We start from the raw sequence: 23,179 nt of genomic DNA on the forward strand, positions 1-23,179 counted from the left end.
TTGACACATCAATGTCCTCCTCTAAACCAGGCCTTTCATTTACACTGAGAGTGGCTTTCTCTTCAGAAGAATCCTCTCTGATAGAAAACTCACTGCCAGAATCTCTCACTTCCTCCTCTGCCTCAGGTGCAGAGTCAGTCTCATAATCGTGGCCGGAAGACGACTCAAAAAGCATGCCAACAACCTGCTGAGCGGTCACTCTGCAGCTAGCCATGATCCTTTCTAAGATGTGTAACTTTACAAATGCTCCAACAACAACCAGCACTGTCTAAAATAAGTTATAAACAAAGTGTGGCTTTATCAAAAGAGTTATATACTCAAAAACTATACCAGTCACTTGCCTGAAAAAGCTAGACTCACCAGCAACTACGGTGCACAGACACAGCAATCACCAATGATATCCCAATAAAAATAAAAAATAAAAGCAAATTAGACATAAAACACCACAAATATCATTGTTCACAAATTTAAGGACAATTTCACACACAATCCTGCATTGAGTACACCACCTACAAACATGTCATTCATGCATGTGAACAGTACTCCTTGGGAGTAAATTGCTTTTACTTACCTAAAACATGCAACTTCGCAAACCGCAGGTCAACTATTGCCAAAACAGCAAGGATCCACAGGAAAGGAAGCCAAAGCTTTGAACTAGAACAAAAAGGAGAAATAAACTGTTATAATCACAAATACAAATACTTCGCCAGTTGACAAACACCCCGCCACCAAGCATTTCCAAATTTTCCCTGGTGCCTAAGTGGATTCTGCCCCCCTTGGGGGAAGATGGGCCCTACAAAAAATAGGCCGAACTGTCCCCAAGGGGGTCAGAAATGGCCATCAGTCATGTGCCCCCTTAGGGGGCGACCTTTGCTAAAGGGGACTCCCCCCCGCACAAAACACACAGACTCATACACAAGATCCCTGGTGCCTAAGTGGATTCTGCCCATGACCCTAAAATAAATAGGCCGATCTGCCACGAGGGGGGGCAGAAATGGCCAGCAGTTCTGTGCCCCCTTTGGGGGGAAAGGGGGCACTCCCCAGCACAAAAAAAACCAAAGAGGAACACAAACAAATACATTCCCTGGCGTCTTGGTGGATTCTGCCCCCTTTGGGGGCAGATGGCCCTAAGAAAATAGGTTTATCTGCCCCCAAGAGGTGCAGAAATGGCCAAGAGTTCTGTGCCCCCATTGGGGGGGCAACCCTTGCCAAAGGGTGGGCCCCCCCCCCCCCCCCCCCCAGCACAAAAAAACACAAAGGGGAACAAAAAAAAAATCCCTGGCGTCTTGGTGGATTCTGCCCCCCTTGTGGAGCAGATGGGATAAAAAAAAAATAGGACGATCTGCCCCCATGGGGGGCAGAAGTGGGCAACACTAATGTCCCCCTTTTGGGGGCGACCCTTGTCCAAGGGGTGCCCCCAACACACAAAAAACACACACAATCACACAACACAATCCCTGGGGCCTAGTGGGTTTCGACCCCCCCCGGGGGCAAGATTGGCCAAAAACATGGCCGATCTAGCTCCAGGGGGGGCCGAAACTTATAAAAAAAAGATATTGCCCCCCAGGGCACCGACTCTTGCCTAAGGGTGCGCTGCCCAAAAACACTATAAAACATATAGGCCCTCATTACAACCCTGGCGGTTGGTGGTAAAGCGGCGGTAAAACGGCCAACAGGCCAGCAAAAAAAAAAATGGAATCATGACCATGGCGGAAACCGCCAACATAGACAGCCACTTTAACACTCTGACCGCCACGGCGGTACAAACAAACAGCATGGCAGTCACCGCCAACAGACAGGCAGAAGACAGTGTACCGCCCACACTATTATGACAGGCCAATCCACCACCTTTTCCGGGGCGGATTCAACGCGAACAAAAACACAGCGGAAACAGGACTTGGAAGAGAAAACACTCACCTCTACACACCACACGAGGAACCTGGACTCCATGGAGCCTGAACTCCAAATACTCCCTGCAATAGTCTTCCTGCTCCTCTATCAGGACCTGCAACACAGGGGAGGGGGGAGGGAAAAGAGACTGATACACACACACGCAACACCCCCACCCCCACCCACAACAACACACACACCAATACATGCTGAAACATTACATTTACACTCCCCAACCCCCCCCCTGGAAGAACGCAATGACAAAAGGAAATGATTTGAACGATTGTAATCATGTAAAATCCATTAGTCAAAAATTTATATACACTATAAACAAATATGTACACCAAGAATTCAAGTCCACGTACTGCACCTACATAGTCCGTGGACCACTGGGCCCAAAATGCATGGTCGAGGCCCACACTCGATACCCGATCGAAATGGAGAGAACACTGCAGGGGCATCAGATTGAAATAAAACAGGCACCTCAGGGGGAAGGGAAAGGGGGGCACCTCAGCCGGATGAGTGCACGACGCCAGCACCAAGAGGGGGCTCCATGCCCATTGATGTATCCTGGGGAGTGCAAAGCCACAGTCTCTCAAGTCTCTCCAGTGGGTGGTTTGCCCACTGCTTTATCCTGGGGAGTTGAAAGCCACAGTCTCTCAAGTCTCTCCAGTGGGTGGGGTGGGTGGGTAGGTTGCCCACTGCTTTATCCTGGGGAGTGCAAAGCCACAGTCTCTCAAGTCTCTCCAGTGGGTAGTTTGCCCACTGCTTTATCCTGGGGGAGCGCAAAGCCACAGTCTCTCATGTCTCTCCAATGGGTAGTTTGCCCACTGCTTTATCCTGGGGAGCGCAAAGCCACAGTCTCTCATGTCTCTCCAATGGGTAGTTTGCCCACTGCTTCATCCTGGGGAGTGCAAAGCCACAGTCTCTCAGGTGGATGCCTTTCTCCACTGGTTCTGGAGGGGGCTTGGTGCCCAGAGTGCTTCATCCTGCCAAGGACTGAGGTAGTAGATGTGATTCCCCACTGGCTCTGGAGGGGGCCTTGTGCCCAGAGTGCTTCATCCTGCCAAGGACTGAGGTAGTGAATGTGATTCTTCACTGGTTCTGGAGGGGGCCTTGTGCCCAGAGTGCTTCATCCTGCCAAGGACTGAGGTAGTGGATGTGATTCTCCACTGGTCTGGAGGGGGCCTTGTGCCCAGAGTGCTTCATCCTGCCAAGGACTGAGGTAGTGGATGTGACACTCCACTGACGCTGGGGCAACATCGAAGCTGCCCAGGCCCCTGGAACTGACCACCAGTCTCGTACGAATTACCACTGGGGATGGCAGCTAGGTCTGCGGTGGTGCCACTGGCTCAGGATGTCGCGTGGCCGCTGGCGGTGCTTGCGGCGGGGTCAGTAGTGGCAGTGCTTGCGGCGGTCATTGGGGTGGTGGTGCTTGCGGCGGTCATTGTTCCGGCGGTGCTGGTGGCGGACTCACTGACTGCGGTGCAGGTGGCTGGCTCACTGACTGCCGTGCTGATGGCTGGCTCACTGACTGCCGTGCTGGCGGTGGTGTCAGTAGCGGGGGTGCTGGTGGTGGGCTCACAGACTCTGGTGCTGGCGGCGAGTAGCGGCGGTGCTGTTGGTAGGCTCACTGACCACAGTGCTGCTGAAGGGCAAAGTGTCTGCGGTGCTGGTGAAGGGCTCAGAATCTGGGATGCTGGTGGCGGTGTCCGTGGCGGCGGTGCATGTGGCGGTGCCGGTGGCGGTCTTGTCCGCCGTGCAAGTTGGCGGCGACGTTGATTTGCCTTTCTTTTTCAGGCCCTTCACCACCTTGGATGGTGGCGCAGCTGTCTTGCCACTCCCAACTATTGTCTTGGCTGAGCCCTTGGTGGCAGGTGTTTTGGCCTTCTCCCTCCGGGATGTGGGCAACTTCTTCTGTTTTGGAGATGGGAGAATGACCTTGGACTCGCTCCTTGGGACACTGGCAGCCCTGTTGCTTGGCGCACTCCAGAATCCGGGTATTGCTGGCACCACTGTGCCCGGTGATGTGGTGGCTGAGGTGCTGGGTTGGGACCTGGAAAGGTGGGCCCTAGTGGACGGACGGGGGGGAGGTATAGGGAAGAGGTCAACATTTGAGAGGAAAAGCTTTTTTGTCACACTGGGAAAGGTAGATGGAGGAGGTTTGGGAGTGGAGGAACAGGTAGTGGTTGTAGGTGTTCGTATGCTGACTTTGGGTGAAGGTGCATGGGCTGGAGGCTGTTGTGAGGTGGATGGCTGTTGGGTGGGTGTGTGCCTGTGTTTGTGTACTTTGGGAGGAGGGCTCACAGACACACTGGGAGAGGACACAGGGGATGTGTGAATGGTAGTGGGGGTGGTGAGTGCACGTGAGCGGCGTGTGGTGATGGGTGATGGGCATGCTGGTGATGGAGGTAGTGGCTGAAGATGTAATGCATGCAGGTGTGAGTGGAGACGTGACAGGGAGGGAGGAGGGAGACGTGGAGGAGAGGGACACAGTGGAGGCAGTGGATGTTGGTATGTGTGCATGGGTATGATGCTTGTGTGAGTGCCTGTGGGATGTGTGGTGCTTATGTTTGCCAGAGCCACCCTTGTGTGTTGAGCTGTGTGCATGCTGGTCTGATGGTGTGCTTGGGATAGGCTGAGGTACTGGGGATTGGGCCTGGGTGGAGGAAGTTGGAGGGGGGAGGCTGGACACAGGGACAATGGCTGCCATCAGTGCAGAAGCCAGAGCCTGAAATGCTCTTTGTTGGGCTGCCTGGCCAGAATGAATGCCCTCCAGGTATGCATTTGTCCGTTGCAACTGCCTCTCTACACCCTGGATGGCATTCAGAATGGTAGACTGCCCAACAGTGAGGGATCTCAGGAGGTCAATAGCCTCCTCACTGAGGGCAGCAGGGCTGACTGGGGCAGGGCCTGAGGTGCCTGGGGTGAAGGAGATGCCCAACCTCCTGGGTGAGCGGCCACGGGACACACGCTGAGGGGCTGCTGGTAGGGGGGGGAGGCGGCTGTACCTGTAGATGCGGTGGGCACGGAGGGGCCCGCCACTGCAAGGGAGCTCCCATCAGAGGAAGAGTCGGTGTTGCTGGTCTCAGCTCCTGCCCCGCCGTGGAGCTCCACTCGCCCTCTGTCCCACTGGTGAATTCAGACTCTGTTGTCTGGCCCTCCAGGGCCATGTGGGATGCAGCTCCCTCCTGCTCCGGTGGCACAGCTCCTCCGTCTGATGATGCTAATGCACACAAGAACAGGGAGAACACAAAAAGGGGGTTGGAAGAAAGAAGAAAGACTTGTTCAGTGCATACCGCTACCGTCGGCAGACACTACAGACACAGCAGCCCTCTGCACTACGCCATGCACTTAGAGTTACCTAATTAATCACAGGGACATGGGGTACATGGCCTATGCCCGATTGCTGCACACATGGAAGTCACAGGAGCCTGACTAGGTGTAGATGGCTATTACCACTGGTGGGGATGGTGTGCCACTTAGCCTGCCTCACAAAGGGTCTTTGCCTTCAAAGCTCGCCCTAGCCTAGGGGAACCCACTGCCCACCTCCCACACCTCCAATGCGCGCAGAGTCAGCTGAATGAGAGTGATGCCCTCAAGCACCCATCCAACTCCGGATACGCCACCGCCAGGATCTGGAACATCAGGGGGGTCATGGTGCGACCGGCACCCCTCCCACGTTGGGAGGCCATCCCCAGCTGGGCCTCCGCCGTCTTCTTGCTCCAGCAGCGAAGGTCCTCCCATCTTTTCCGGGAGTGGGTGCTCCGTCTGTGGTGGACCCCCAGGGTCCGGACGTCCTTGGCGATGGCACGCCAAATATCCTTCTTCTGGTGGGCGCTGACCTAGATGAATAGTACAGGGGAAAATGTAAATCTTTTACCGTCCGGACCGTCACAGTCATTGTCCCACGTTCCCACCCTTGCCCTGACACACATACACTCACCGTCAAAACATGCAGGCTTCATCTCCCCCCGTATCTTTCATCCACACCACTACAAACAGACATTGCCCATACAGCATGCTCACAGTGTACTCACCTGTTTGTCTAGAGGACCGTAGAGTAGCGTGTACTGGGGGAGGACCCCATCCACTAGTTTATCCAACTCCTCTGATGTGAAGGCAGGGGCCCTTTCCCCAGACACATGAGCCATCGTCGCTTCCATACTGAGGTCACAGCAGCACTTGCAGTGTAGGTCCTCTACTGTCGAAGATCAGGTATCAAGTGAGTGAACAGAGAGGAAATGGCGGTCACGTCCGCGGCGGTGCGTACCGTCACCGCCGGCGTACATCGTCATTGGCTCCTGGTACCCATAGGGCCCAATGTTAACCAATGCAGGATTGCGCCGCGGTCTTTGACTGCCTACCGTGACGGTGTACAGCGCGAGCGCAGTTACCTCATATCCCCTTGTCCCACATTACAGGTCAGGCAGCCGCCATTTTAGGGGGCCACATGGCATCAATTTTTTATGCGTCACACATATATAGGCCTTGCATATACACAGAGACAGGCACATAGCGTATTGACAAATGTGTGCAATAAAATTATTTTTTTACTACCTCAGTGTTGGCTGACTCTGTGCTCGCTATTCTCATCCATAGGGCACGTCCACTGGGGCAGGTGAGGAGATGGCTGCATCCTCCAGTGTACAAGACCGCTGGTGGACCTGTCGACAATGGAAGAGAGACATTTAATAGTCACCTACAGACTTGATCGTGCCACAATCCAGGAACTGTGTGCCCAGTTGGAGCAAGACCTGATGTCAGCTATCCGCCATCCCACAGGAATCCCCCCTCTAGTGCAGGTCCTGTCAGTACTCCATTTCCTGGCAAGTGGGTCTTTTCAAACAACAGTGGCCATAGCATCAGGAATGTCCCAGCCTATGTTCTCCAACGTGTTGTCCAGAGTGCTATCTGCCCTGCTGAAACACATGCGCAGCTACATCGTGTTCCCTCAGATGGAGGATTCGCCTACAGTGAAAGGTGACTTCTATGCCCTGGGACATATCCCCAACATCCTAGGTGCCATTGATGGGACACATGTGGCTATGGTCCCCCCGCAGGAGTGAACAGGTGTACAGAAACCGGAAGAGCTACCATTCAATAAATGTGCAGATGGTGTGTTTGGCCAACCAGTACATCTCCGATGTGAACGCCAAGTTTCCTGACTCAGTGCATGACGCTTACATTCTGAGGAATAGCAGAATCCTTTATGTGATGGGGCAAGTCCAGAAGCATCGTGTGTGGCTAATAGGTGAGGACAAGGTCCCCATACCCTGTGAATAGTTGTCCGGGTCTGGGGTTGTCCCTAAGGGTTAGTGTGTGTCTAACAGCTGTCCCTTGACATTTGCAGGTGACTCTGGTTACCCCAACCTGTCATGGCTACTGACCCCAGTGAGAGATCCCAGGACAAGGGCAGAGGAAGGCTACAATGTGGCACCTGGGTGAACTAGGAGAGTGATAGAAAGGACCTTCGGCCTCCTGAAGGCCAGTTTCCGGTTCCTCCATGTGACAGGTGGTTCCCTATACTACTCACCAAAGAAGGTGTGCCAGATCATCGTGGCCTGCTGTATGCTGCACAACTTGGCTTTGCAACGACAGGTGCCTTTTCTGCAGGAGCATGGTCCAGAAGGAGGTCTTGTGGCAGCTGTGGAGCCTGTGGAGAGTGAAGAAGAGGAGGCAGAAGAAGAGGACATAGACAACAGAAACAACGTGATCCAGCAATACTTCCGTTGAGACACAGGTAAGAAGACATCACTGCCTCCTACATCTGATAAAATTACTAGACCTATCATCTGTCTGTCACTTTCACCCAGTGTATGGACCCTGAATTGTCACTTTGCCTTTCCATTTCACAGATGTGGCTCCCACTGTGTGACCTCTGCTATGTTACGTCATGGACTAGAGCTGTGTGACATAGGTATGTTGAAAATAGAATGGACATTGCTATTTTCCTCAGTTATTTCAAATACACATTTGTCTGAGCACAGACTGACTCCAGATTGTTTTGTGATTCAAGGGTGTTTATTTAAGTGCTAAATAGTGGAGGGGGTTGTAAAATGGTCAGGGGTGATGGTGGAGGAATGTCCATGGCAGAGTCCAGTTATTAGTCTCACAGGTGCATTGTCCAAAAGGGCATAGGAAGTAGAGCTAGGGCAGTTGATGGATGGACAGGGTGACAAAGTGGGACAGAAGGATGACATTCAGGGTGGTCTTATTTCTTGGCGGGGGTCTTGGCATTGCTCTCTGTCTTTGTCCTGGATCTCAGGGAGTGCTTGCGGGGTGGTTCTCCATCTGCAGGGGGTGGGGTGCTGGTGTTGTGGTCCTGTGGCGGTGCCTCCTGTCCACTAGCGCCGGCGAAGGTGGTGGGCAATTCATCGTCCAGGCTAGTGTCAGGGGCCCCTTGTTGTGCCACAGTGTTCCTCCTGGTGTTCACAAGGTCCTTCAGCACCCCTACAATGCTGCCCAGGGTGGTATTGATGGACTTGAGTTCCTCCCTGAACCCCAAATACTGTTCCTCTTGCATCCGCTGGGTCTGCTGAAACTTGGCCAGTACCGTTGCCTTCGTCTCCTGGGAATGATGGTACGCTCTGATGATGTTGGCGAGGGCCTCGTGGAGAGTGGGTTCCCTGGGCCTGTCCTCCCCCTGTCACACAGCAGACCTCCCAGTTCCCCGGTTTTCCTGGGCCTCTGTCCCCTGAACCGTGTGCCCACTGCCACTGCCCCCAGGCCCCTGCTGTTCTTGGGTTTGTGGGTTTGCCTGGGTTCCCTGTAGTGGTGGACACACTGCTGCTTGACGTGTCCTGGGGACAGAGGTATGGGCCCGCTGGGTGGGTGCTGTGCTGGTGTTTCCTGAGGGGTGAGGCTCTGTGGTGGCCTGTGACTGTGTCAAGGGAACCGACTGTCCCGAGGTCCCAGATGGGCCAGGCTAATTATCTAGATCCAGTTGGACAGAGCTGCTGTCATCACTGTATGCCTCTTCTGTGGAGGGGGGTGGACATGTCTGGAACCTCCTGTCCGGTGACGTTGGGTAGGGGTCCTGCAGGGGTGTAAAGGCATGATTATTGCATCTGTGTGTGCCATGGTGTGCAATCGGTGGGTGACCCTGTACCCCAGTGCTTACATTCTTGTGTAGGACCTTGTGTGATAATTGTTTTGGGGTCTGTGTGGGTATGTGTAGTGGACATGCTTTGGTGATGGGTGTGCATGCTTTGTTGTTGCATGCAGGGCTTGGTGTTGGGATGTGTGGTTTGTGATAATAGGGCATATGTGAGGAGTTGGAGTGATGGGGGTGAGGGCGAGGGTGGGGGTATGTGTTGGCATGCAGGTAGGGTGGGGGATATGGTAGTTAAAGATTTGACTTACCAGAGTCCATTCCTCCAGCTACTCCTGCGAGGCCCTCAGGATGCAGTATAGCCAAGACCTGCTCCTCCCATGTTGTTAGTTGTGGGGGAGGAGGTGGGGGGTCTGTCGCCAGTCCTCTGAACTGCAATGTGGTGTCTTGAGACCACGGAACGCAACTTCCCCCGTAGGTCGTTCCACCTCTTCCTGATGTCATCCTGTGTTCTTGGATGCTGTCCCGCTGCGTTGACCCTGTCCATGATTCTGCGCCATAACTCCATCTTCCTAGCTATGGAGGTGTGCTGCACCTGTGATCCGAATAGCTGTGGCTCTACCCGGATGATTTCCTCCACAATGACCCTTAGCTCCTCCTCAGAAACCCTGGGGTGTCTTTGCCGTGCCACGGGGTGGTGTGGGTGGTGTGTGTTGTGATGTGTGCGGGGATGTGTTTGTGTGTGTTGTGTGAGGTGCGTGGATGTTGTGTGGGTGATGGTGTTGAGTGCCTGTGGATGCTAGTTTGTTGATGGTGGTGTCTCTCTCTGGCCTTCTGTCGCAATTCTGGTCGTAAGGGATTGTGGGTGATGTGGGTGTGTGTTTTATATTATATTGGGTGTGTGGGAGTGGTGTGTGTATGGGTATCAGGTGTGTGTATTTCGAATTGTCCAATGTGGTTGTGTTTTGTAAATGTGTGTGTATTTTGAGCGCGGCGGTGTGTACCGCCAATGGTTTACCGCGGTTGAAAGACCGCCACGTGGATTCGTGGGTCGTGATAGTGTGGGCGTATTCCTGTTAGCGTGGACAGTGGAGGTTTTGTTATCGCCAGTTTATCACTGACCTTTGGTGTGGTGGACTTGTGTAGGTGTCTGGATTTTGGCAGATTCCGAGCTGTGGGTCGTAATAGCTGTAGCGGAATGCCGCGGCGGTGTGTTGGTCTTCTGCATGGCGGTAAGCGGTATTTACCGCCAATGTTGTAATGAGGGCCATAATCCCTGGTGTCTAGTGGGTCCCTCCCCCACCCCCCACCCCCACCCCCTCTGGGCAGATCGGCTGGAAAAAAGGCCGATCTGAACCCAGGGGGGGCCCAAACACGGATATGCTTATGCCCCCAGGAGAGCGGCCCTTGCCCAAGGGGTCGCTCCCCAGAATAAGCCTAAAACAATTTCTGGTGTCTAGTGGGTAGATTCCCGCTCCATGATTGCCAGCCTAGCCCGCGATAGTGGAGCAGGAATCCACTCAAAACAGGCACAAGGGGAAAGGAAAAACTCTTTCCTTTCCCCAGTGTCTGTTTTCCACCCTCAAACAATCCCCCTCCCCCCCAGGAGAAGGACTTACCTGTTGGACATCCTCTCTCCTAACGTGCTGGAAGCAAATTGCTTCCAGCGCGTTCGCAGCAGCATTTGATGACGTTGGTGCTCTATGAGCGCGCTGATGTCATCAGATTGCCGCAGGGGATCGGGTGGAAGATGAAGCGATTCCCCTTACATCCCAGATGGGGTGGGGTGGGCCGGGTGCAGGACGACCTGGTCTCGCCCCTGGTACACAGGAACCGTGTGCGAGGACGAGACCAGCTCGTCCCAGGCACCAGAGGGGTTAAAAACCAGTTAAATCTTGTTTATATTAAGGGATCTTATGTTCCTTTTCTTTTTCCCTGTCAGGTTAATCCCCTAAAACAGAGTTTAAGTCATCTTGGTCATACCCAGGTGCCATGTGAGAGCTAGAAAAACCCTGGTTCACTAATTGAGAGCAGGAAGTAGACGCCCCACCAGGGTTGGCTCCTCGGTTAGGGCGGGGGAGCGTCGCCCCCACGCCAGCAGCAGAAGCTGCAAAACGTTCACAAGGAGGGGATAATAAACTATGTTTATTATCCCCTCGTTGTGAAAGGGGCGGGGCATCTGGGGGTGAGGCGCTGTGAGGGGGAATGCTCAACACTTGCCCTCACTGTGCATGTATGTTTGGCCGGCCGAGTCGGGCCGGCCAAACGCACATGAGCAGTAGGCTCTCTCCAGAGAGAGCCCGCACAGGCTCCCAGTCTGCCTGGGAGCACCCAGGCAGGGCACTTCCAGCCAATCCTGACGCTGCTCTGAGCAGCGTCAGGAGTGGCTGTAGGGCAGGCTGAGAGCCTGTGCCTGCATGCAGTCAGCAGGGAAGGGGAGCACGACGCAGGACAGCGCCGAAAAGGTAAGTGTTTTTTTTTTATTTTATTTTATTACATTTTAGGTCGTACCCCCTCCTAGCGTGCCATACCCGCCCGCTCCTTTTGAGCGAAGCGAGCCATGACTGCCCCTCCCTACCTAGCAGACTTAAGACCACTATTACTTGACCAAACCACCTATTTGAGGCATATAGAGCTTTTACAGGAAAGAACGGGGTCTCTAGACTGCGAGTTAAAACCCTGAAGATTGCACTGTTCATCCATCACCAGAGACAGCTGACTCTTTTCAGAGACTTTGAAGTAAATGTTTTGTGGCCTTAGAACTAACAACCCCTGTGGTTTTGTGCCCATTAATAAATTGGAAGACCTCTTTAGGTCCTTTTTAGGTTTGCCGAAAACATTCCTCTTTAATCTCTGGGATACTGAGTGCCAATATTGAGAGGAATAAAAAGCACGGGACATATTTACAAAACGTTAACACAACGCAATGCAGCAAGTAAAGTTGCTGTGCTGTGCTACGTGAAAGGGATAGAGCAAAACGGTTCCATATCTACTAAGAAGAGGTGCAATTCTCTCGCCTTGTGATGGCACACTTTTGGCAGCCATGCGGCAAGGCAGGCATCGTTGCTCCTCCGTTCAGCTGTGTTTCGGTTGTGGTCAGCGTAGTTTTTGTGCAGGAAGGTGTCCGTTCCTGTACAAAAATTATGCTTGAAGGCATTCTCCTCTTTGTATGTGTGCTGTAGGATGCAGCACATATGTAAAGTGGAACAAATGAGGAGAAATGAAAACATTTCTTATTGGTACACCTCCCTCAGGAGGTACAAGATTTTGGTGCAAATCACTGTCTCCGATTCTTTGTAGATGGGATTTGCTTCAAACCCCATGATTGATTGCATGGGGTCACCCATGCACCACCAATGGATTGCTCCCTTGATGCAAAGTAATGCAGAGCAGCTCATTGCGCTGTGTTACTTTTGGTTACAATTCAACGTTAATCATGATTTGCATTAAGTAGTTAATCCCAGCAGTAGCCTTTGCATCGGGTCTATGTTAAAAAAGTAATACAAACCTGAGTCACAGTCTTGGTAACTCTGTCCTCAAGTTTCTTCTTATAAGGATACCCCCGCCTCACCACTAACATTGGTCTATTTGAAAGTTAGACCTGTACCCAGGTCCCCCACACAAAGCCTGAATACCAATAGGAGCAGCGGAGACACCAGCCGTTTTAACCTGAGCTAGCACGTTGGAACTGGGCTCTAATACCTGAGAAGAATTTGTTTTACATATTAAATTCAAATCTGATTTAATACCCTTCAGAGTTAGAGCCTAAAGTGCTTGCTTACTCTTTACTGACACGAGCACTTCTACTACGGACTATAGGTTTGGTCTTTTGCATGATTAATACATCCAACAACGATGCTGAGGAGGATGGAACTCCTGAAAATTAACATGTTGATACATTGGAATCCCTGCTCTGAGACAAAAAACTGTCCCAGAAAGCTAAGCCAGTCCCAGTTAGGTTTCCCTTTAACTTGGAATCCTTTGTGCTGAAACATTTATGGAATAAGCAGAGATGAAGAAAGTCTTGGACCTCTTTGAGAAGAAGATGAAGACAATAACATGTTCGCCAGCTCAGCACCAAACTCCCTGGAAAAATAATTCATTTTCCTTTTTGAGTTGGTCCGGCCAATACAAAATATTTGTCAAAAAACGCTTTTGTGATCCTGAAGTATTGGGTTGGGCGACTGGAGAAAATCAAGCAGAACATAAATCGGAGATTGCATGTGTTTTCTAGAACATTAAGATCTAATGACTTGCAGGTGTTTTCTAGAACACAGAGATCTAATGACTGAACTTTATACAACTTTATTTGCAGTCTTCTTTGAAAGTACAAGAGATGGTGAAATATGCAGCATTTCTGGCCTCTGCCCATTGACAGTTTGGCCAGTCGGCCCATTAGCAATGTGCCTTTCTGCTTCGCTTATGCTGATGTCAGCACTCAGCGGATTGTAAATGGGAAGGCCAAGTCTATCAGGTCACTCGAAACACGAAAGTGCTCGCTGAAGCCCTTACCCACCAATCCTCAAGAAAGTGAAAGTACAGCACCAAACAAGGATCCACACGCCAGTAAATGCCTAGATGCACTCCACAGGCTACTCTGGGGAACACCTAGGCCTCTTTGATGGATTTAGGGGCATATTTATACCCTGTTTGCACCAAATTAGCGTAATTGTTTTTTTAAAACTCTAATTTCGTGCAAAACTAACTCCATATTTATACTTTGGCGCTAGACCCATCTAGCGCCAAATTTAGGGAATTAAAGTCATTTTTGGGATGTGGAAACCTACCTTGCCTTAATGAGATGCAAGGTTGGCGTTCCCGTGCAAAAAATGACTCTATGGCCTTAATGTCATATTTATACTCCCATGCACAAATGGTGCATAGGAGGGAGGAGGGGTCAAAAAATGGGGCAAAGCTTGCTTTGCCCCATTTTTTAACGCCTGGGTCAGGGGACCTGTGGGGCTATTTCTATTGTGGAACACCATGGAATAAGCCCACAGGTGCCCTCCCCAGGCCCCGGGGACACCCCCACCCACACCGGAGGGACAGCGGAGGATGGGGGACCCCATCCCAGGTAAGTACAGGTAAATATATTTTTTTTTTTTTAAAGTTCTTTTGGGGGCCCTGACTGACGCTCCATCACATTGGGCCCTTGATTCCTCTAAGTGGTCAGTTTGAAAGCGGCCTTATCTTTTGGGATATTCTACCACACATTCCTCCAGTATACACTCAGACAATAGTGGATCACACCAGTATTCTGTCCAGATAAGTGCTGATGTGGCTCACCAAAGGAGTGATCAAACCCTTACTGAGGCAGAGAGAAGAATGGGTTACTACTGCTACTGATACCCAAAAAGGATGGTGGGCTGAACCCACTCTCTGAATTATTTCCTAAAAAAGCAGTAGTTCAAAATAAAGACACCTGCTTAAATCCCTGGGAACTGGATGCTGTCCCTCGGTCTGCAGGGTGCATACTCTGATATATCAATCCTGCAGTCCCACAGAAAGCACCTCTATTTTGTAGGGGGTTTGGACCACTTCCAATACACCATCCTGCCATTCAGCCTTAACTTGTCACTTGGTGTTTTCGAAGGTCGTGTCAGATGATGTGCACTTCTTCGCAGATCAGGAATACAGGTATTTACTTCCATAACTCAACAACAAGGTGCTGAAGGAAAGCTTGTATCGTTTAGCCTCAGACTGCCTACAGGAAACAATGTCATTACTGTCCACTAAAGGGTTCTCCATCAACAAGCACAATTCGCACATCAGCGCTGTGCAGAGGATTCCCTTTACTGGGGACATTCTGAGCATGGTAGCTCTCAAGGCTTTCGTGCCCCCTTAGGCTCTTGCCATCATGCATCCAATTGGTACCTTACGCCGGTTGGAACATGCCTGCCATAGCAATTTCTTTGCCCCTGCCAGACCTAAATATAGTCATAATGGCATAACCCCAAGTAGGAGATCAGCCGATGTGTAAATCAGAAGTCTCTGGGCTCAAGTGAAACAGCTTCATCATGTAAATCTTACACAGCTATTATGCATCTGGTTGGCTCTAGAGCCCTTTCTGCCATCTAAACGCTTTGACATAATATAGGAAAGCGCTAGTGCCACACAAACAATAGGGATATAGACAGCATTTTATGGACACATGAAGGGACGCTGTTTTGGGGATGTATAGTCTACAAGGCGGGATCAAGACATTTAGGGCCAGATTTAAGAAAAATGGCGCGGAACCCAGTGCAGCACCACTTTTCTTGCGCCCCTTACCACACCCCCAATGCCACCATGTGTGCGCCGTATCTAAGATACGGCGCACCATGTTGGTAGTTAGGGAACTAGCATCATCATATTTGACACTAGTTCGCAGGTTTGCAGGATTAGCGTAAAAAATGTTGATGCTAATCCTGCCAAACCCATTGAGGCCCATTGTAAACAATGGTGTGCCACCTTTTAATGCCTGCTTTGAGCAGGCGTTAAAAGTGCCGAAATAAATGACGCAAAGAAATCTCTTAGATTTCTTTGTGCCATTTAGTCGCCCCCCCCCCCCCCTAATAGGGGGGGAACGCTCCTTTGTGCATACATTATGCCTTACGCAGGCATGATGTAGGGTAAAGGGTTACAAAGTGGCGCAATGCATGCACTGCGCCACTTTGTAAATTTGGCGCTGCAATTTTGTCTTCGTTAGGCCACAGCATAACAAAAAATTACGCTAATGTGGCACTAGGAGGCGCTAAGGGCTCATAAATCAACCCCTTATTGCAGAGAGAAGCATTGAATACATTGATCCACATACTGGCAGTGCATGAGAAAGCACATGGCGCCATAAGTGTAAGCATTTGTTGATCAGGTTGTAATATATGTTGTGATGTTTAACGTGGCTTGTTAATATGTATTTTCTTACATTTTGTATTTTCATTAGAAAGTGGTCATGAGAAAGGTTTCAGATGACAATAGAATGGTTCATTAGTTTATTTATTATTCTGTGTGGCTGATGTGTAACATTTTGTGGCTTGTGTATATGCAAAAAAGAGTAGTTCAAAGCAATGAATCACGACATGGTGAATAATATCCACCTACCGATATCTGAATAAACATCAACCTCCTATGGTGGATGAGGTTTCTTTATTTTATGAATTGCAAAATGGGGTAATTGCCATTTCACTCAACTCAGGGTAGTATTGGGTGTATTTCCTCTAATAAAGGAAAATCTTGTTTCAAGGATTGCCTAACTGAGAATGAGCTGCACAGTCCCCAGAGATCTGCGTTGACACCATAGCAGAGGACAGAGGACAGGGCTGGAAAAAGTACTGCAGAGTATCATCTGTGCATGTGTTTTACCACTGAAAAATATACTTTTGAGACGTAAAAAATATGCTTGAGGCCAGTAGAGCTTTTTTCAGCTGCATTGCAGGACCTAAAACGAGGGCCTTGGTCATCTGCAATCCTCATTTGACTAAGAAAAGTTATGTCACTCTATTCACACCATCCCCTCTTTGTGGATGCCCTCAACACCGCAAGTTTGTATAGTTTAATGGGTAACGTACTATAGTGAACTTAATGCATCCATCTAAATTCTATCCACCATGTTTACGAAGTACTTTCCCTGTATGCATCTAATACAAACAACCTGTGAAAGATTACGTCAAATGACAAAATCATTAAAATAGTCTGTCACTTATGTGCAAGTGGGCCTTGCACTAGCTTCTATTGTGAATGCAGTTGGTAATGAGCTATTACTTTCTTTGTAGGTACTTCAGGCCGAAAAGCGTCATTTAGGGCAACTATGAACCCAAACATTCGGAGAACCTTTCAGAGGATTTTAAGGAGCAGCAACAACCCCAGCAGCAACACTAATCAATCGGGAAGCAGTTTCAGACCAGTAGTATCGATGAACAGCAGCCAAATGCGAATTTTCAGTAGGAACAGCAGTGTTGCACGCAACACAGAGGACGTAACCAGTCTGCAGAGGTTAAGAGGCTGCCATCAAGTCCAGACAAGAAGAACAAGACGAGAGCAACTGACTTCAGCAAAGGGGAAGCATCTGTGTTAAGAGAGGAGGGGAAGAAAGGGGTAGGCAGGTGGAAAAGGCTCAATAAGCAAGTACCCACTATCAGGGTACCACAATTACACCCCATCTATTTGAGAACATCAGTCGACTGTTGAACTTTGCAGGATTCATTAGCCTGTACAAGAATTCCGTTAAAGAAAGTTGTGTGTGTTTAGTACTTAAGAAAACCTAAGAAAGGTAAATAAACCCTTGGTGCTTGTTGTTGTAAACCAAGTCACGGTTTCTATTGTTGTTGTTATCGTTTTTTTTTCCCCAACGTTTGTGTGAAATTATTCGAAGTCTGACTGCATTACGTGTATGTGACGAAGTTAAAGATGTATTTGAAAACAAGCCAAGACTACTTATGACCTACCAGCAGCATGATTCAGCCACCTTACAATCACTCTGGCTTGGCAAAATCTATTCCAGGGTTTGTTACACTGTTGTTTTGTTTACATAAAACAGTTTCATAAAAATAAATGTTCTCTGAACGTGACAGAAAATGCAATCTACACTGTAGTAGAACAATTTTTTTGCTGTTAATTTGCACATGATTAGAGTCTCAAGTTTTGTCATAAACGTGTGCTTCTGTAAGCCGCAAGTCTTCAGTTCTAATGTCTAGCAATGTGTATTCTGAGCAAGACTTGCCACTACAGCTGCAAGGAAATGTACCTAAGTCATAACATGAGGGTGCCTCTGAGGTACGATAAGCTAAGGTTGTTATAGTAGTTTAAAAAACGATTTTAAGAAACAACTTTGCAAAAATATTCACGTCAAAATGAATTCACAAGCCAAGTGTTGTTGTCCGTTCGATAACACCGCTTGCTTTACAGGTTCTCCTGGGTATATCGCGTACCTGTCTTCTTTATTTAGTACCGACAGCTCGTCGTTTCCTCCACACTCCTTTGTGTTGCAGCGCTGCCGTTCATCCTCTGAAAGGAATTTGTTAATAATTAGTACGTTTGCATAACGCATGGTAGAAAAAGCGTGTTAAGTGTGAATGTGTACTTGAAAAGTTAGCAGGTTTGTAAAGATTCCACAGCATGGCCATCTACTGCGTTTCCCAGCATTGCATCTTCTGTAGAGTTCTGTGTACGGATAAATACGTTCCTTGCTGTTAGATGATCATTAATTTAAATCTTTGAAAGCAGTACTGTAGGGACCTCCTTTTACATTGTGCAGAATTGTATTACAGCCTGTTAATATGCAGAAATACAGATCGGTATGGTGAGAAGTGATTCTGCATAGTAGTACATGGAGAATTACTGTCAGATGTCTCACTCGCCTCAGACCAGGGTCTGTATTACAAATACGGCGCATTTTCCTTGGTTGCACCGGGCTCGCCTTTTAAAAGGTGCTCCCTGCGCAAACAAGAAGAGTGTGCCCTATAAGAATGAATGCTCTGTCCCCAGGGCAGCCACAACATCGTGCTGCCCTGGGGGCAGCACATTCAAGTGAAATACCGAACGGCTTCGAAGCAGTCACTCTGTGGTTCTCTGTGCTAGCGGCAACCTGCTGGCACTTTTAAGAGGGTGAAAGATCCTCTTGCAGACATGTGCAGTGAGTGACTGCACCCGCCTGTAAGCAGATGTATGGGGAGTCCACAGGATCCCTCTGATGCCCCCAGAGGGCTGCCATCAGGAGCCCATTGAACGGGCCCCACCTTTTTGTGACCCACTGTCAGTGTGCCTACTGAGAGCTTCTCTGCCTTTGCGCCCATGTCTCTAATAAGGCACGGGTGCAGAGGCATACAAAAATCCCTCATTTGCATGGGGCTACACTCCCATGCAAATAAGGGAACGCCCTCTGATGATAGCGCTGGCCCTCAATGTGCACCAGCGCTATCTGTATTACAGAAGGGGCCCCACAAGCGTCTTTGGCCCCTTCTGTAATACCAAAATGCCCTGGGGGCGCACAAAGCAGACATAAATGCCCATAGAACCCCCCCCCCCGCTACCTCACACCCTCCCCTGGGGCACTTTGTGCAATATGGCCCCAGGTGGTAATTGTTGTAAATGACCATGAAATTACTAACCATTTCATTCATGAAAGGTGTAATTCAAACAAACAGTCTGCATCCTGGGTCACATGACTAGATGTAGCTGGCAGTTGGCCTTTGTTTATTCTTACCAGACAGCATCTCAAAAGCAAATTGAGTGTTGGCAGGATTGGCCATCCTGACGTAAGCAGAGGGGCAAAAATGTCACCAACCACACTTGCACGTCAGAGGGGCAGCCTCAGCACACTCAGAAAGGACTTCACACTAGTCTGTCAGCCCAGATTCACCTTAGCCAGGGCAGGGGAAGGAAGGAAATTCCAGAATCAGATGTGGAAGTCTAGAAGTTACTCCCACTTCAAAGGTGGCATCAGATATAAATATTGGACCCTCAGACCAAATCTTGTGTTCACTTCTGGGCCTGTGGCAGACAGAGAAGAAGGACTGCCCTGCTGCTGGAAGGACTGCCCTGCTGCTGGAAGGACTGTCCTGCTGCAAGAGGAAGGAAGATCGACCTGCTCCTTGATGCCTGTACCAAAAGAGTGACTCCAAGAGCTAGCTGATTGGCTTCCTATTTTTAGCTACAGGGACATAACAAGCTCCAGAGACCTGTCCTGCATCTGTCCAGCTGCTAAACTCAACTGGACCTGTCTGTGGCCTGCTGCTGGTCTCTGCTGGAGTGAGTCCTTATCCCCAAGAGGTTCCCTCCAGGTCCTGGACCTTGGCTGGCATCAGATTGTACTCCTCTTGGCCCAACTGTGGGTTCCCTCAGAACTGGCACAGGATGATGCACTGTGTCGCAACGTAACTCAGGCCCCCGCATTAGAACCTGTGCAGTGTGATGCATCTAAGCACAGGACCTAGCATCGTAGCATCTTGCAGCTCCTGATCAGCAGTCTCATCAGAATTGACGCAACTCGACACAGTTAACGCCTGGCATCTCAGTCCAGGTACAACCTGGTACATTGCTCAGTGGACCAAACTCGGTCTTGTACCTAGCCCGTGCTCCATCGCGGTCTGCTTTAACTTGTGACTTTGTCCCAGTCCGGCACAACCAAATAACCTCATTTAGCGCTTTGTGCTTTTGAATGCTACCTTTCACTTAAGACCTTGAAATTTCATGTCTCCAATTCTACTGATTAGATTTTTGTTGTTATGATATTTTACTAATTAACATTTACTCTTTTTTCTGGAGTGGTGTGGAATTGTTTTTGTGTTGTATTTTCATTTTGTTAATGATTCAGTGCTGCATTAATACTTTTTTTTTTAAACTTTATTTTTCCAATTTTTTAACTCAGTACATTCTAAACATTGCACCATAACCACATTTGCACACATCGGCCGGTCTCCCCCACGCTACTTCATGATATTCCATCTCAGAATTAGTCCGTATCCCAAATTAAAAAGTTACAATAGGTGTGCATCATACATAATCATTGCATCCCCCGCTACAGTGCAAATACTGTTTCTCGTAGCATAGCCTGCCCAACCGCTGGAATGCTGGAGTAAAACACTGTATTTTCCCCAAACCACCCAAAAGGAGAAAAAGAAGACACCCAGAGAAGAGTGCATGAAAACCAGTGGTGGATTGCTGAAGAAAGAAAACCTGCGGAGAGAGGGGACCAAGTCCAAGAGTCACAGTAGAGTACTACCCACCGAGCTGTGGATGCAAGTGTTAGTCAACGCTGATGAAGAACGGGCGAACACTGCAGCCCTGGAGCCGGTGAAGAGTTCCAGATTGATGCAGATGAAGCCCCACGCTGGCAGGAAGATTGCAGACAGGTGTCGGTGCAGGAATTCCACCAACGAGCCTTGGCAAAGAGAAACTCGCAGTTAGTGGAAAAGAGGTGCTGACATGGACCAGCAAGGCCCAGGAGGACTCAACCTAGGGGGGGGAGTCACATGCAACCCTCAGGGTTGCGGAGAGTCTACAAGAGCAGATGCAACATCCACAGGAGTCCCACAGGACGGGGAGAGAGGAGTCGCAGAAGAAGCCCACGCAGCACTACAAAAGAGGATCCCACGCCGCAGGCGAACCAAACAGGAGGCTGTGCTTTGTAGGATGGAGTGCTGGGGGCTGGAGCAACACGTCGCCTGACGATCCTTGGAGGAGATGCAAACAAGCCTTGGCAGCTGTAAGAGACACAGTACACGGGGGTACTGGCCTGTATTGGAAGGTAAGGGCTTACCTCCACCAAAGTTGGACAGCTCCCACAGAGGACCAAGAGGACTACTCAGGACCACCACCTGTGATGTATGATCTACGCAGCTCAGCAGGAGAGGGGATCCATGCAGCCAGTCATCGCTTGTCGTAGGTCCTTGCAGTTGCAGGGGAGTGACTCCTTCACTCCAAGGGAGATTCCTTCTTTTTCTTTTGCAGGCTGAAGAGTTGCATTCTTCTGACGATGCACAGTGAGGAAATTGTTGCAAAGCTGGCAGGAGCCCTGGAAATAGGGTTGCTGAAGAGTACTTTCTTCTTGGAAGCAGCTTGTCGGGTCCTGGAGGTTCCAGTCGCAGTTCCGGAGGCCAGAAGTAGAAGTAAAGGTTGCAGAGGAGTCCTGCTGGAATCTTGCAAGCCAAATCTGAGGACCCACCCAAGAGAGAGACCCTAAATAGCCCTGAAAGGGCGATTTGTCACCTAGCCAGGTAAGCTCCTATCAGGAGGGGGCTCTGACGTCACCTGCCTGGCCACTCAGATGCTCCCAGATTTCCCTGCCAACCTTAGCAACAAGATGGCAGAACCCAGGGACCCTTTGGAGGAGCTCTGGGCACCACCCCTGGGGTGGTGATGGGCAGGGGAGTAGTCATTCCCCTTTCCATGGTCCTGTTTCGCACCAGAGCAAGGACTGTGGGTCCCTGAAACGGTGTGGACTGGTTTATGCACAGAGGGCACCAAATGTGCCCTTCAAAGCAAACCAGTGGCTTGGGGAGGCTACCCCTCCCAAGCCAGTCACCCCTATTTCCAAAGGGAGAGGGTGTTACCTCCCCCTCCCAAAGGAAATCCTTTGTTCTGCCTTCCTGGACTTGATCAGATGAAGGATGCAGGAGGGCAGAAAACTGTCCGAGGGGTGGCAGCAGTTGGGCTGCCTGGAAAACACTGAAGGACTGGTGGTAGCAATGCTGGGGGTACTCTAATGGGCCCTTAGAGTACATGGAATCATACTTCCAAATCTTGCAACAGTATTGGGGTATGATTCTGACATGTTTGATATCAAACATGCCTAGGTTCGGAGTTACTCTTATGTAGCTGGACATAGGTAGTGACCTATGTCCAGTACATGCGAAAAAATGACATCTCCCACACTCACAAATTCCAGAAAATGGAGGTAGGGTTTGTGGCGGCACCTCTGCTCGTGCAGGGGTGCCCTCACACACAGGTACCTGCACCCTGCCCTCTGGGCTGAGAGGGCCTACCATAGGAGTGACTTATAGTGATCTGGTGTAGTGACCTGTAGTGAAAACGAGTGCATGCACCCGTTTCACACAGGCTGCAATGGCAGGCCTGCAGAACCCTTTGCATGGGTCGTCTCTCTCCCCCCACATGGGTGGCAGAATAACTGTTGCAGCCCATAGGAATCCCCTGGAAACCCAATGCCCTACGTACCTAGGTACCATATACTAAGGACTAACATGGGGGGGCAGTATGCCAATTGTGGGAAGAAAAGGTTAGTAGCAACCAAATTTAGAGGCGAGAGCATAATTACTGGGGTCCTGGTTAGCAGGATCCCAGTGAATATAGTCAAACACACTGTCAACAGGCAGAAAATGGGGGTAGCCATGCCAAGAAAGAGGCTACTTTCCTACAATATTGAAACTGAAAAATGAGAGACTGTCCATTATGAACCTGAAATGCCTTGATGGTGTGTGTGTGACAACGCAAGTGGCAATCCCTATAATTCTATGAGGCCACCTAATAAGACACTATAGCAGGGAGAAACATCCCACACTTGACTCCATAGCCACCTGTCTGACACAGATACATTTCCCCAAACTTCCACTGGAACTTGGAGAGGAACGTTAAGCTAAGATCACACTGAAGGAAATGAGGAAGGCCCTTAGGTTGATGTCTGGGAGACTCCAGGTAGAACTTTTCCAAACATTTGTAATCCAGCGAACGTAAAATTGTCGGAGGTTTTCAGGGAAGTGAAACAGGTTATAATGCTGCCCTCACAATGCGAGAGGAAGTTGT

The 23,179-nt window shown here is 49.9% G+C and overlaps 1 protein-coding gene across 5 annotated transcripts in view; it reads left to right on the forward strand.

The window, feature by feature from the left end:
* LOC138296130 (PHD finger protein 7-like) overlaps positions 1-17,239 on the forward strand; it is a 1,092,052-nt gene extending 1,074,813 nt beyond the window's left edge. For all 5 annotated transcript variants that reach the window (XM_069234996.1, XM_069234998.1, XM_069235000.1 and 2 more), the window contains one exon: positions 16,696-17,239. In XM_069234996.1, the coding sequence (XP_069091097.1) occupies positions 16,696-16,997 (302 nt within the window). In that variant the 3' untranslated portion in view covers positions 16,998-17,239. The remainder of the gene's footprint in view (positions 1-16,695) is intronic.
* The last annotated feature ends 5,940 nt before the right edge of the window (positions 17,240-23,179 follow it).

The sequence above is a fragment of the Pleurodeles waltl genome, chromosome 5 (genome assembly GCF_031143425.1).
Source record: "Pleurodeles waltl isolate 20211129_DDA chromosome 5, aPleWal1.hap1.20221129, whole genome shotgun sequence".
In the NCBI taxonomy this organism is placed as follows: Eukaryota; Metazoa; Chordata; class Amphibia; order Caudata; family Salamandridae; genus Pleurodeles; species Pleurodeles waltl.